At 34.6% G+C, this 16,410-nt stretch overlaps 1 protein-coding gene across 1 annotated transcript in view; it reads left to right on the top strand.

Annotated features, from left to right (window-relative positions):
- CCDC178 (coiled-coil domain containing 178) overlaps window positions 1-16,410 on the top strand; it is a 232,663-nt gene that overhangs the window by 33,201 nt on the left and 183,052 nt on the right. The window contains exons 12-15 of the mRNA XM_004683996.1: window positions 286-469; window positions 10,688-10,750; window positions 12,971-13,132; window positions 14,578-14,691. Coding sequence (XP_004684053.1) covers window positions 286-469; window positions 10,688-10,750; window positions 12,971-13,132; window positions 14,578-14,691 — 523 coding nt within the window. The remainder of the gene's footprint in view (window positions 1-285; window positions 470-10,687; window positions 10,751-12,970; window positions 13,133-14,577; window positions 14,692-16,410) is intronic.

The raw sequence follows: 16,410 nt of genomic DNA, 5'->3' as shown, positions 1-16,410 counted from the left end.
ACATGATTCTATTTGTCTGTAATTCTTAATTTCTTTCATCAATGTCTTAGTATTGTTAGAAAACAGATTTTTCACCTCCTCAGTTAAAGTCATTCCAAAGTATTTTATATTTGTGATACCTTTGTAAATGGGATCACTTCCTTTTTTAGATACTGTTGTATACAATAGAACTTTATATAGTGAGTTTATATTCTGCCACTTAAATGAATTATCTATTATTAAATATATTTTCCTCACTACATACTTTTTTTTGAATAACTGATCTTTTCGCTTTCTCTTTTACAGTATAAAGAAAAAAGCAGAGCTTGAGGCTGAAATACAATCTTTGATAAGAATGAAGCAAAAACATGAGAATTACCTTAAATATATATACAAGGAAGGTTATCACATCGGTGCTATTTATCACCTAATCAGATTTAAAACAGAGGAAATAGAAGAGCAAATAGCTGAAGTGAGGAGACGATACAAGGTTTGTATCCCTGTTTCTTAGTTATTAAAAGGTTAATTAACCTGCATTTTATTGATTTAATAATGATAGTTGGATTTTATTGTATCTTATCATTTTTTGAAACGTCTAAAACTTCACATACTGAATTGTTACCTACTGGTAAATGACTGAGATATGGAGTACTGTGTCAGTGGACCTTAAGAATATCTTTAATTATTTTAAATTAAGCTACTTTATTTTTCATATAAATATATTCCGCCCCCCCCTGCCCCCTATCGTCCCTCTGTACCCTTGTTACTTTCCTTCTCCTTCCCTCCCTTTCTTAACTTGTATATTGATGTCCACTGTGTGAGTCACCCTGGTGGCTCCTGCTATCTGTGAAGGACTTGGGGCTGGAGGCTGAGCAGTATCAACCTGGGCTACTCATAGCAGCTGACTTCGAAGGCCAATTCCTGAGCAGCTGGGCTTGGGGTTTAGGGGGGGGAAAAAAGCTGCGGTTTAGGAGAAGTGCAGGTCAGGTTGGACACCAGACACGGCAGGGCTTACCTGCCCAGCTCCTCCGCGAGCCCTCTCAAGGTCGGCTGGACTCTCTACCAGGGTTGGCTTGAACCCCGAGCTGGTTTTGAAAACAGACCGTGCACGAGCATCCACTGGCATGGTGAGGTTCAGGCTTGCAGAGGCACCAATTAAGTCTCAGAAACAGCTGATGCGAAACAGATGGATTAGGGCTGAAAGGTGGGTACTGTGACGGGGCCTGTGGGAGCAGGACCACAGGGGGTCGAGAAGGAGACTCCATTCAGCTTGGAAGCAGCTTCGGAGAAAGACCTTGGTTTCAGGAGGAACTTGGCCTCACGAGACAGACCGGCCCAGGGGAGGACAAAGCTGCCTCCCAAGTCCTGGGACTCGAATTTCCCGGAGACTACTGACGCGGCTTCCGGAGGCGACAGACTCGGCTTCCGAGTCGCGACGCTGCGGCTCTGTCGCCTCCACACAGCCACAGTGGTTGCCCAAAAGGCTGCAGGCTAGTTGCTCCTGGTTTGCGGTTCCAGCCTTCGCCCAAGGGACAACTCCGTCTGGCAACAACCAGCAGCTTTTAGTTTGGATTCCTGAACACCTCTGGGGTAGGATGCCAGCCATTTGGGAGGTAAAAACATTTTATTTCCCTCCTCCGCCCCATTCACCTCTAGTGTAAAAAACAACAAACCAACAAACAGAAAACATCCCTTGTTGCACCTTGAGATTGAGCCATGGTTTACAATTGTAAGCACCAGGCGAGAACCTACAAACTGTGATTCTCCATCCTCTGCTCTCATTTACACTAGTTTTTGTGTTTAACTTGACTGAATTGTCCTCTCTGTAAGTGTCCAGTGTTTGTTTTTATCGTTCTGACTTGCTCTACTGTACATACTTCTCTCAAATTCCCGCCATCTTGTTGAAAATGACCACATTTTATCTTTCATTTCTGCTGAGTAGTATTCCATAGTGTGGATATATTACTTCTTCATCCAATCATCTATTGATGGATATTTTTAGACTGTTTGCATGTCCTAGTTATTGCAAATAATGCTATGAACATTGTAGAATTTATGGGGTATTTTTACATTAATAGTTTTAGATTCTTTGGATAGATGCCCAAGAGCAAGATTGCTAGGTCATAAGGATGTCCTTTTTAATTTTTTAAAGAAAATCCAGATTGCTTTTCATATTTATACCTGTTTTCATTTCCACCAACAGTGTAAAGGGGTTCCGATTTTTTCTACAGTTTCTCCAACAATTGTTCTTTGGAGGTATTTTTTAATATGTGCTGTTCCCAGGGTTGTGAGATTGTATTTCATTGTGATTTTTAATCTGCATCTCTCTTAATGGACGAAATTACGTACATTTTTTTTTCATATGGCCATTTGCCTTCTCGATAACATACTTGGTGAATTGTTTTATATCTACTGTCCATTTATTAACTTGTTTATTTTTTATTTTTGAATTATGTGACTTTTCATATATGTTTCATATTAATCCTTTATCAGTTATAGTGTAAATATTTTCTGTCATTATGGTATTTTTTTTTTAAGATTTATTTATTTATTCATACAGAACTGGGGTACAGGCCAGGGATGCGGAGGGTGAGAGGCTTCACCAGAGACAGAGTGGGGAGCAGAGCAGGCAGATCCACGAAGTACACTGCTGAGGGGAGCAGCGGGCGGGTCAGGAGAGGTCTGCCACGCCATGTGGTCACCTCCGGGAATCGAGCTCATGCGGAAGCGGCTTCAGATTCTCAGTGCTGTGCTTTAACCCGCTGCGCCACCAGGGAGGGCCCATTATGGTATTTTTTTTTAATCTTGTATTTTTTTCTTTATAAAAAGGCCTTTTAACTCGAAGTAATTCCGATTACTTAGTTTTATTTTTATTTCCCTTTCCATAGAAAATGAGCCATAAAATCACTTATATTGTTGATATCATGGAATGTCTTACCATTTTTTATCACTGCAGGCCTTATGTCTAAAACTCCATTTGGAGCTTATTTTTGTGCATGAAATTAGTGAGTGATTATATTATATGTGGCTTTCCCATTTTCATAGTATCATTTATTAAATGGACTACCCTTTCCTCATTGTAGGGTCATAGAAGTTTTGTCATATATAGATTAGGTTATGAAACATATGTAGGTTTATTTTGGGCTTTCAGTTCTATTCCATTGATCTACCTGTCTGTTTTTGTGTCAATACTGTATTGCTTTTAGTACTGTTGCTTTATAGTATAGTTTGAAAATGATTACTGATATCTTTATGAGGCTTGTGTAAATTTATGTATCATCTTGATAGGTTAATATTTTGATAATATATACTTACTCTTCCCATGAGTATGGATTTCTTTCCATCTCCTTATGTGTTACTATCTAAATCCTTAAATAACCCTTAAATAACATCTTGCATTTGTATAGTCTCATCTAATGAATTATGTTAATTCTGAGGTATTTATTCTTTTAAAGCAATTACAAATGGAATAATTTTCTTAATATATTTTGCTTCGTATATGTTGTTTATCTATTAAAAGAGCCATACAAAAAGTCTTTTTATATGTTGAAGTTATCTGCCACTTTGCTATAGTCATTTGTTGTTCCCAACATCATATCATCTGCAAACAGTGAGAGTTTTACTTCTTTTCTGATTTGCATTTCCTTTATATTCTGTTTTTGTCAAGTAGCTTTGACCAAAACCTCACTAAATTAAGGAGAAGTGATGAAGATGAATATTCTTGTTCTGTTTCTTCCTGGATTAGTCTTAGTCGAATATAAGGATGTAGATATGTGTCCATTTCTTCAAGGTTATCAAATTTATTGGTATCTAATTGTTCATAATATATTCCTTTGCATTTATGTGTAATCTGTAGTGATTTATATCATTTATGATTTTTCTAAATGTTTTCTACCATCCTTTCTTTATAGTTTTAAAGGTAGAGTTTTGTAAATTTTGTTTATCTTTTCAAAGAACACACTCTTTTCTTTGATTTTTATGGTCTATTTCATTTATTTGTGCTCGTATATTTTATTTCTTCCTTCTATAACTTTGTCTTGTCCTTTTTATCAAATTGCTTTAGTTAATAATATTTATAACTATTTATATTTTTATTTCACATTTTTCTCCTGACAGTGGGGTCTGTATTGCAATTGGCATCCCTCTTTAGACCACTTTTGCTTTTACCCCACAGAGCTGGTTGCTCAGATCCTCATTTTCATTCTCCTCAGGTATTTTTTTTTATTTCTTCTTTAATTTCCTGTTTTTTCCCCCAATGATTAATAACCACTGCATTGTTTACAGATATTTATAGTTTTCCTTTTTTCTTATACTTGATTGCTAACTTTATAGCATTGTGGTGATAGTGAGACAGAATACTTGATATTATTTGCATCTTTGTAGTGTTATTTCTTTTTGATAAAATCATTGCTGATAAATCAGAAGGAAATTACTTTTCTTCAGAGGCCAAAGCTGAATAGATGAAGAATGGCAATCAATGTTCCTACTGAACACTTATGCTTACTTTTTGCTATTACCCCCATAAACTACCTGAATTACCAGAAAACCAGTATTCTGTTCAGTCTCATAATACAAATTAATGAATAATAGTTCCTCTCTATAGCAGTAAGTGTGGTTGCTGGGACATGCCCTTGAATGTCATTCAGTGTAAGTAAAGGGAATTCCTACTGTACTCACGTCTGCAACTTGTTGGATTCCAGAAGACTAATCAACTAGAATTCCACAATGCTGCAAAAACAAATGTTGATAAGCTTCAAATCTCTTCATAAGTGACAGATGCCATATGACATACAAACTTGCAAAGTCAACTTCTTACTTGAGGGGGTCTCTATACAAGGCTTGATATTATATCCTGGGTTTTTAGTAGAGCGCGATAAAGTAATTCCAGAATTGACTTCAGCAGCTTGATTTTTTTCAAAGCATGATATAGGTAGGCCTATTGTTTATTCATATATATTTAATGTAACATATTTCAGAACTAAGTAAAAGCCTTTCTGATAAATTTGTATTCCTTCTCTTATTAATAAGTTGGCAGTTTTGAAACTTCTCTTAATCAGCCCGGAAGCTCAGTTAATTTCTGCAATATATTTCTAGCATGATCATACTACCATATACCACTCTATCTATGCTCTATGTGTATATATCGTTGATCATTTTTTACTTTATTTTTATAAACCTCATGTATACTGCCATCCTAAGAAAACAGCCTCCTACTCAGTTTTTATCACTGACATTAAAAATAAAATGTATTGGGGCCCTCCCTGGTGGCGCAGCGGGTTAAAGCACAGCACTGAGAATCTAAAGCCGCTTCCGCATGAGTTTGATTCCCGCCTGCCCTGGAGGTGACCACATGGCATGGCAGACCTCTCCTGACCCACCTGCCGCTCCCCTCAGCAAGTGTACTTTGTCTATCTGCCTGTTCTGCTCCCTACTCTGTCTCTGAAGCCTCTCACCGCCCCTGAGCCTCTGGCCTGCACCCCAGTTCTGTATGCACAAATAAATAAATCTTTTAAAAAAATAAATAAAATATATTGAACTTACTTGGTTTGCAATGCTATGTAGGTATCAAGTGTACAAATACTTGATACGTATACGTATACATACATATATATGTATATACGTATATACATATATATGTATGTATATGGCTCTAGTTAATTTTACTGCCATTTTTGTGTTTTAGCCTTTGTGCTTCCTTTATAAGTGATTTAGCCTCAAATAGTATTTCTGGCCCTTTAGTCTCTCCTCCTCTTCTCTGACTCTGGTAGTGAAAATATTACCCTTCTTGATTTTGTTCCAGAGTGACATTTTGCAGTGAGACCCCTGTTCTTTATTTTTCAATTCTATCACTGAATTGTTTAGGTGTGTAACATCCATTTGGTACTCTTTGAAAATTTCTGGCTCATCTATTCTTCTCCCAATTTTGGGCAGTACCTTTGTAACCACTACTTTGAACTCTTTATGAGGTAGTTTATTTATCTATCTCTATCTCTGTCTCTCTAAAGATTTTTCCTTTTCTTTTTCCTCTACTTCTGTACTTGGAATCTATAACTGTTCCTCTGCCTCCCAGTTCTGCCAGATTATTGTATTTGCCTCTAAGTATTAGACCACCTGCCTGTCCTGTTAATACAGTGGGAAGAGACATGAATTCAAATACACAAATTTCACAGTAATGGAATAGCGGTTTAACTATGAATATGGGCATCAACTATACATTCATTAAGTTTTGAATTTAAGATATGATAGGACTTCTTTTTCTAGTGATTGAGAAAAATAATCAACAGATTGACTCTATGAAGGAGAACTTTATTCTCTAAACCCATAAAGGAATGCAGGGAAAAGTCACAATGCCTAGCTTTGGGTTTGTAAATTCAGGTTATTCATTTTTATTTTTAAATGTAAAAATGTTTCTAATATATATATTTTAGAAAAGTTTTGTGTATATATGTGAACTTAATAAAAAGAAAGAATATAGCTCTTTGAGTTTGTTGTTAGGTAGAACAAAATCTGGCAGCCACCTGGACTTGTTTTGGTCACCAGAAAGTACCCCAACAATGCACATCCAGGACTTCGCTGATTCATCACTATTTTGGTCCAGCCCTCAAGTTATTTGTACTAATTCTACATTTTGCTTTACAATTTTAAAGTCTCTCTGTCATTCTGGTTTCAGAACTTATATAATGCCACAGGAACTCCAACTAATACTACTTCCTTGATTCTAAGATTAGATATATGTATACATAATGTTTCCCTTTTTTCTTTAAAAGAGGGATTGCAAACATACAGCAGGAGTGTTCCATATACTATCTTCCTCAGCTTTCTTTTGTCTTCATACAAGTCTCTTTCTGTAGAATAGCTCTCTGCTGCCACCTTCTGGTTTCTGAGTGCTACAGACAGGCAACGGGTCAAAGGTGATGGTTTTATTGCTGGCTCTCCCCAGCATCTGGGATGCTGTCACTCCTTAAGCCTTGGCTTCTTTTAAATTCAAGAGATGGTTTGATTTCTTTAAATCGTTTTCTAGAAAAGTAAGAATTTATTAGTTGTGAGAAAGAAGTATGGAGCACAGAGACTGTATTATTAACAAAGAAAGCTTGCTGACCCAGCTCTAAAGAATATAGAAATAGCAAAGATAGGAAGCAATGACAGAGTTTTGTATGAGAGAAAGCACACAAAGAAGGAAGAAGAGTGGAAGAGGCTACCCTCCCGGAAGGAGAGCTTCTTAAAGGTACAACCCTGTCTCAGTGGAGGGTCTTTAAGCAATCGCCTGCCAGGTGCAAGAGAAACTTTATGGGGTTGAATGGAGTTTCTGGGCAGAGGGTGTAAGGTGAATGTGTAATTGATTTACCCACAGGCCAGGTGACAGCAGTTCTGTAGGAAAGAAGAAAAAAGAATCAGATAAGAACTTGGGTTTGAAATGCTTGTTTTATGAAAATCTTAGTACCCCTCTACTGCCCTCTATTGGCAGAGCCTCGGTTTACTTCAGCTGGTAATAGAAAACTATTCAGATCTAACTCTAGTACCTTACCTTAGATTTAAAAAGAGTGGATTTAGAATAGGCAACAATAAGATTAAGTGCAACAAATATATAATCCACATGTAAATTTCTTCAATTCAGTCGATTGCTATATGTAACAGAGCACCATGGACTACGTTTATCTGTTAGAGCATTTAAGTTTCCTTTTATCTTAGAGTCATCTACTTTAAACTCCTTGTATTGTATTGTTTTTTAAAGAATCTAGGTCATTAACTTTACAGAATTTCTCTTAATATAGAATTATCATTTTGCTTTTGGTTACTAGATTCAAATTAGCCACTTTTGGTAAGAATATTTCATTGTTAATAATTGGATCAGTGAAATACAACAAAATACATGGTTTAAGTTTCTCTCATTGCTAGCGTGAATAGTAAATATAATGATTTGGTTGAAGGGATGGTGAACAGATATTTGCCCATTTCCCAAATATGATTAGTAAGTACTCAAGTGGTATTTTAAGAATATGTAACTGTCTTTGTCGAAAATGTTCACCCATTGTTCTTGACATATTTAGTGATTAATGAATGATTATTGGTTAAATATTATCAGTGTGAGAAATTATTCCTTTTACAGCAGATTGATTGGAAAAACTCAAAGGTCTGGTGGAAATTGGGTATAGGTCACATTACTGGAAAGACAGTCTTCCTCTGACCTGTCTGCCAACCTCCTGTTCACTGAATTGTGTTTCTTTTGCTATCTGTTTTTCTCTTTTATGTTGCTCTGTGATATCTAAGAGGTATGTCAATTTTCATTGAAGACATAAGTATTCCTGGGTGCAGTTTCCTGTGATTAACTGTTAAATAATCCTCTTGGTAGCAAAAAAACAGAGCGTTCTTTGATATCATCTGGGTCCATCTTTTAATTCCTTTTTAATTAAATACTTTAACAAGTTGATCAAATCTACTTATCTTTTATCACATTAGAAAAACAACTACTTTTTCTTTTTAAATCATCAAATATGTCACTGTATAAATTGATGAAATGTAGTTACATCCTTAGGTGAAGTGATTTTTTAAAAATTATTGATTTCTTTACCACCTTTCTATTTCTCTATTTAGAGTTGTCCTTTTACTTTTAAGAGAACATAATCCCTCCCCCCACCTTTTATTGAAATAACATTGCATTTTAATTTTATGTAAATTTCATTTTTGCTTCACTCAAAATCAACATAACTGCTAAAAGTCTGATTTTATGGACCCAAACATTGTCCCCTTCCCTTCTGAAACAGTGCTACCACTATGGTTAACAGAACTGTTCTTATAGTATAAAATCTATTGTTTGTATATATGTATTAATGCATGTGTACTTATCAGCTGTCTTATTTAGTCTACCTATATGTTTTCTCTGCAATACCACATATTAGTGAAATTATTCAGCATTTGTCTTTCTCCATCTTGTTTCACTAAACATAACGCCTTGTTTGTTTCACTAAACATAATGCCCCTGAAGGGCAACATTTCATCTTTTTACTGCTAAGTAAGAATCCTATTGTGTATATGTTCTATAATTTCTGTATCCATTCATCAGTTGATAGGTACTTAGGTTATTTCTAGTTCTTGGCTATTTTAAATAAGGCTGCAATGTAAATGTCATCTTGAATTAATGTTTTCATGGGGAATTTCCAGAAGTTGGTTAAATGGATCATATGGAATTTCTGTTTTTAAGTTTTTGCTCTCCATAGTGCTTTCTACAATGGGGCATCAATTTATATTCCCAATAGCAGTGTATAATAGCGCCCTTATTTCCATATTTTTGTAGCCCTTATTTCTTGTCTTTGGGTGATAGTCATGCTTACAAATGTGAGCTGATGCTCATTGATGATTTTATTTACTTTTCACTAATAATAACTGATGAACATCATTGGCCACTTTGGAGAAGTTTATATTGAGTTTTATAAGTTATTTGTGTATTTTAGATATTAACTCCTTGTCAGAAGTATGATGTGCAAATATTTTCTCCAATTTAGTAGGATAGCTATTCATTTTGAAGCAAGTTTCTTCCAATATGTAACAGCCTTTTACTTTTATATAGTTCCATTTGTTTAATTTGGTTTTGTTTCCCTTGCCATTTGTAGTTGAGACCATAAACACCATCCTCTAATACTGATGTCTAAAACTAATATATAGCCATATTGCCTATGTATTTTCTATACATTTTGTGGCTTCAGATTTTATGTTCATGTCTTCAATCTATTTTGAGTTACTTTTGGATAGTGGCCTAGTTTGTTTTGCATGTGGCTGTCTATTTTTCCAGCACAACTTATTGAAGGCACTTTCTTTGCTCCATTGTATGACCTTGGCTGCTTTGTTGTAAATTAGTTTTCCATACATGTGTGTTTTTATTTCTGGATTTTCATGGACTTCTGTACTGAGCATATTATATTGTTTTTATAGACTCTTGGATATGATGAGGAATTCAGTAATGAAAGGGATATTGGAGACATTTCTGAACCTCTGTCTTTTCTCTATGCATCTCTTTTGAATCTAAATCCATGTCCACTCCTCTCTCAAATAGGGAGTTCCAGGTATAATTCTAGAAGGAACTTCTGAAATACTTTTCTGTTTGGCCAGATTATACTGTAAAGTACAATTATGAAGAATTTAAGACTATCCAATTAACAGAAAGATAACATTTGCATATTAACTTTCAAGGAGTATTTTTTAAAGAAAGAGAAAATTAAACAAACAAGGAATTGAACAATCAACTAGAGAATTTGATTAATTCTGTAAAGTTCAAGCTCAAATTGTATCTAATATCCAAGGTTAATACTATTTATATATATTTAATAGTTTAATATTTATTTGTTTAATTATTTAATATTTATTTGTTTAATATTTAGCTATAGTAATATTATTTAGTAATATTAAAATGTGCTGATGTTTATAAAAGGTATTGAACACTGTCTAGATGATCCTTTTTGATTTTTTTGATATTTTATTTCAGAGCTATGAAATATAAAGTGAATTAAGTTGAAATTCTATATATTTTTTTCTTGTTTGTACACTTAATAACTTTGCCTCAGATAATACCAAGTTGTTTTCTTTAAGTAATAATTATAATGAATATCTTGCTTTTAACTATATTTAGAATATATCTTGTGTTAGCGTTATTGTTAGAAATGTTTCTGATATTTCAATAAATTAATTTTTTTTAATTTTTAAAAATAATATATAGGGTAGAGAAGACTTCTTGAAAAAATTCATCCGAGGTATAGTGGCCAATGGAATAGCAATTCAGGTAATCCTAACTTGGTTTCAATGTTTTATTCTTCCTTTAATTTGCATTTTACTTAGCATTTTAAATTTGCCTGTAATGAGGCATCTTTTCGCTACTTGGTTTGCAAGCCAGCAGTTTTCACTCTGTAGCTGATGACAGTTGCCCTCTGTGTACAGCGAGCAGTGTCTGATCATGCATAAAGGAACTGACCTCCCATATACATATCTCATTTTGTGTCTTAATGGGAATTTCTGCCAGTCTAGTAAAAGGGCAGTGGACTCTTAATCCTAAGTGTCTTTTTAGTTCGCTTTGTGATGATGTTATGTTTTCTTTACTTGTGGGTTTCTTTCAATTAAATTTACAATTTTAATACTGAAAGAAAAATATGCCTTTATATTCCTGTATGTAATTTGTAAAATTAAAGCATGATAACTAGCAAAATAAAATTTTTAAATATCTTTCCCACCTATTTTGGGAAGTCAGGTTGGGTACTTTGATTCCTGCCATGTTTCTAAAATGCCTCTTCTTAAGAAATACATAAACACATGCAATTATTGTTATAAGAAAATTATGTTAAGAAGTCAAAAATAAGTGTTTTTTTAAGACTTATTTGAAATTATATACTTCTCTTGTTCACCTTATTTTTTAAGATTTATTTATTTATGCATACAAGAACCGGAGTGCAGACCAGAGGTGCAGGGGCAGGGTGTGATGAGAGGATTCACCAGAGACAGAATGGCAGAGCAGAACAGGCAGATGTACTGAAATGTGCTGCTGAGAGGAACAGCAGGCGAGACAGAAGATCCACTGCACCATATGGGCCAGATCTCTGGCTACCCAGGGATCAAACTCATAGTGCAGCAGTGACTGACGATAGCTTGATAAGTGCTGTTTTTAAATCCTGCGCCACCAGGGAAGACACTGTTGTTCACTTTACAGCAAGATTTCAAAATCATCCTGCCCCTTTTGTGTGATATGTTGCTTTTACCTTCTTATTCATCACTTTTATTTAGTCTTAGGTTACAGGGATTTTATAGATGTTTGTATTGTGTGTGTGTGTGAGATTTTATAGATGTGTGTATTTTGTGTGTGTGTGTCTATTTTTCAATTTATTTTCTTACATCATTGTTCTCCCTCCATGTGTCATCCCCATAGTTCTCCCACCACCATAGTACCCATGCACTGTCACCATAATCTGTTGTGCCCTTCCCTCCCCCATTTTGACCCCTCTCCTTCTTCCTCCCTTGCTGTTTCCCTGAATCTAGGAGGTTTTGTCTTTTTTCATGCTCCTTTGTTCCTATGTTCCACCTGTAGGTGAAACCATTCAGTATTTTTCTTTTTCCTCTGGCTTATTTCACTTAGCTAATACCTTCCAGTTCTATTCATGTTGCTGCAAATGGCGTGCATTTAGCCTTTTTGATTGCTTAGTAGTATTCCATTGTGCACACCACAACTTCATCATCCATTTCTCTCTTTTGGGGCATTTAAGTTGCTTCCATATCTTAGCTATTGCAGATAGTGCTACAGTTAACATAGGTGTGCAGGTTTACTTTCTAATTAGTGTTTTTATGTGCTTTGGGTAGAATCCTAGGGGAGAAGTTGTAAGATTATAGGTAGATCCATAGTGTCTGAACCAGTTCTCATTCCCACCAGCTGTGTTAGAGGTTCCTTTTCCTACACATCTTTGCCAGCATTTCATGTTTCCAATTTTTTGTTTTTATTATTATTATGAGCCATTCTCTTGGTGTGAAGCAATATCTCACTATGGTTTTGATTTGAATTTCCTTGATAATAATTGATGTTGAACAGTTTTCATTTGCTTGTTGGCCATTTGCATTCTTGTTTGAGGTGTCTTTTAGCTCTTCTGCCAGTTGAGATTGGGTTATTTCCTTTGCTTTTGTTGAATTAGGTAAGCTCTTTGTAGATCTTCCATATTAATCCCTTATTGGTTGTATAGTGTACTAATATTTTCTCCCAAGGAATTACACATATTTTAATGTTTGCTGTTAGTGTATACTCTAAGTGTGTTACTTTAAAGTGTTTAATTTTTATTATTTACTATATTTTTCTTTCATTTTTTATCAATAATTTTCTGTTTTTAAAATGTGCTATAGTTGTACTAATTGCACTTAATGATTTAAAAAAAATTAACAGAAAATAGTACTGCCTAGCAAGATAGTGGCCCATTAAATATTTAGTTACTTAATAGCTAAATGAATTGTTTAAAATTTCTTCTGGCAGAAAAGACTGCTTGCCATTCAAGATGAACAGGCTCTTGAGAGGGAAGCACTTATGAAACAGAAGTCAATGTATACCATGATACTCTCACAAATAGAGAGACCTTTGCTTCAGCTGGAACAAGATGCTGTCAAAGTCAAAACTATCTACAAAGAACATTTTGATGTAAGCACTTGTAATTAACTCAGAACAAATTTGCAAAAATATTTAGGTCATTGTTGTGCATAATTATATGTGTACATAATTACACATTGTTACCTGGAAAATTATTATTTCACAAGGGAAGACATAAAAACATGGACAAATATTACCTGAAACCCCATACTCCATCTTGGAGCATAGTTAGGAAAAGTAGTTTTCAAATGGGTGAGCAGTGATTTATCTGGTATGATTGCCTATTTTGATAAACTCAGGTCAGAGCCTTCACTGCTTGTTAATAAAATGCTAGAGCTATGTGTACTCACATATAAAATATAAAGCATCTTGACATTTTCGTGGAAAATTTTTGATGCATGTAGGAGAAGTTAAGACAGCTAATGTGAAAAATAAAGCAAATGTTGATAAAATATTTTCAAAACAACACGTTTATGGCAGTAACTGATACTACTAGCCCTTCCCAAAGAAAAATATAGTAGAAAAATATGCATACATCATGTCATTAGTCTTTTAGAGAAGTAGAAGGTGTGGTAAGAGTTATACATTCTTGTCTTTTGCTGCAGGGAGGACATTCATTTGGGTCAATTTGACAGCTGGGTTTTTTTTTCTTTACAAATATAACTTTATATTCTTAGTCTTTACTTTTTTAATTTCCTTATTTAGAAACTTTGTGACTTATAAAATATTGCCATATGGAAGTTTATTTTGATCTTCATAGCCTGCCTATGAAATAGGAAAGAGTTTACTTGTATCAGAAACTTGGATCTGAATACCTTAAGCAATTTGTACAAAGTATTAAATATAAGCAATTCTCAGTATATTACTTAAGGCTTCTAAATGCTTTATAGTACTTACCTACTGAATACATAACTTGCACTATCACCTAACAAGTTATTTTAATATTACTGTATTACTTATAGGAATATACTAATGCTTTGAAAACTTTATTTAGATTATTTGTATATGATAGTAAATTTGAGAAAAAAATGAATGACTATATGTCCCTTGATTTCATAAAAGCCATTGTTTTAGACCTTATAGTCCAGTAATCATTTTTGTTTTTATTATATATAATAGTTCATGAATTACAAGAATGATTAACATAATATAAACTCTGAGAAAAAATAAGGTTTTACATATTTCCTGTAATTTTTATTTTTGGTTAAGATATTTTACATGTGAAGAAAATTTGTAATTTCTAAGTGAGCCTATTGAGTATTCCTACTCAAGTAAACTTGACTAGATTGTGTTTTTCTTAGGAAACTCAAACTGAATATTGGGATTGTACACAATCTATACCATAATATGTTTCTGTAATTCATAATTGGAAGTCTTTTCCCTTAATACCGACATGAATAATGGTATTATAAAAACAGTCTCTTGGGGACTATTTGGATTAAACTAGATCATTATATAGTAAAGTCTGCATATTCTAATATCTGAATGTCTTATAGATCTTGCATGATATAATTGAGAGGCGAGACAAGATTAAAAAAAATGTGGAAAGAACAAAAAAACAACTGCGGAAAAGGGGAAAGAAAACCCGTAATGAACTAATGGTAGCTGAGGTAAGAAATTTAATATAGAAAACAGTTTTAAATTTCCAATCATTTGATGCCAATGAAAACTATTCAGGCCAATTTAGTTTTTGGTGTATGTGTCTTATTTCTAATTGACTGAGCTGAGTTCACTGTGGATGTGTGGTTGTACACACTAATAATCTCTACGTCTTTATTTTCTCTCTTGTGGTGTTTTTCTCATAGGTGTACAGCATTCCACCCTCCCCCCCTTTACTATCCCTTAAAGTAGACATAGGAACTTGTTGTGTTTCTACAGATGAGACCAATGCACAGATAGAAATATTTGCTAATATTTGACATCTAAAGTTTACCCTCAGCTTGCTAGTTAGAGAGCATTAAAAAAAAAAAGAGAGAGAGACTATATCTGGGCCCACTCTGGTAGTGCAGCAGGTTAAAGCACAGCACTAAGAAGCTAAAACCACTTCAGCATGAGTCCATCCCCGCCCCAGAGGGGATCCACATGGCATGGCAGACCTCTCCTGACCCATCTGCCCCCTGCTCCTCTCAGCAGTGTACTCCATCAGTCGGCCTGTTCTGCTCCCCGCTCTGTCTCTGGTGAATACTCTCACTGCCCCTGCAAAATTGGTCTATACCCCAGTTTTGTATGTATGAATAAATCTTTTAAAAAATGACTATATCAGAGGAGCTAACCCATTACAAATAGCTACTCCCTTCTAAGTGTCATTGCTAATATTGTCTTTAGGCCATCGTTTGTCATGGAAAAGTATAGATAGTGCACTGTATTCATTTATGTATTCTTAAAGGATGGATATGATTTTTAATTGTTTGATTTCTGTGAATCTCTGGAGCAGTTAGTTAATTGTTGATCAAATAATTTTACTTATTTTTAGTTGAGATAATATTTGGATACCACACTAGGAATTGCCACGATAGTACATTCACCACCAAATCTCCCATATCCCACCACCATAGCCCATTGTTCTTTCCCTCCCTTTCTACTCTCGATGCTTCAGTTTGTAATCAGCTTTCAAGTGCTGCTATTTAAGCTTATCTTTATCTGATTGCTTATTGCTCTGTGTTTCACATACTAGCGACACTATCTAGCATTTCTTTTTTCTGGCTTTTTCTGTTAACATTATCACTTCTAGCTTCATCTGTGTTTCCACAAATGTTCTTAATCCACTCATCTGTTTTGGGGTACTTAAATTTTCCCCATAATTTAGCTATAGTAAATAGCACTGTAATAAACATGAGAATGCAAGTTTCCCTTTGAATTAGTGTTTATAATTTTTTTGATAGATACCTAGATGTGGAATATCTGGGTTAAATGGCAAATTCATTTGTAAAGTTTTGAGGCATGTCCATACTATTTTTCATAAAGGCTGGACCAGTGTGCTCCCTATCAGCAGTGTAGGAGGGTTCCCTTTTCTCCACATCCTCGCCTGAACATGTTATTTCTGGTCTTTTTGATATGGGGAATTCTAACAGGTCTGAGATGGTATCTCACTGTGGTTTTGATGTGCATTTCCCTAATGATAAGTGATGGTGAATATTTTTTCATGTGCGTGTTTGCAGTCTCTATGTCTTCTTTGGAAAGTGTCTGTTTAGTTCTTCTGAACATTTTTTGATTGAGTTACTTGTTTTAATTTGTAGATTTTTATGATTTCCTTGTATAGCTTTGATATCCATCCTTTGTCAGATGTATGAACTGTGAATATTTTCTCCCATTAAGTAGTGTTTTTTTTT

The sequence above is a fragment of the Condylura cristata genome, unplaced genomic scaffold (assembly GCF_000260355.1).
Source record: "Condylura cristata isolate star-nosed mole 26May11 unplaced genomic scaffold, ConCri1.0 scaffold00016, whole genome shotgun sequence".
Classification (NCBI taxonomy): domain Eukaryota; kingdom Metazoa; phylum Chordata; class Mammalia; order Eulipotyphla; family Talpidae; genus Condylura; species Condylura cristata.
The sequence above is the reverse complement of the archived record's forward strand: the minus strand, read 5'-3'. Positions and strand labels throughout refer to the sequence as shown.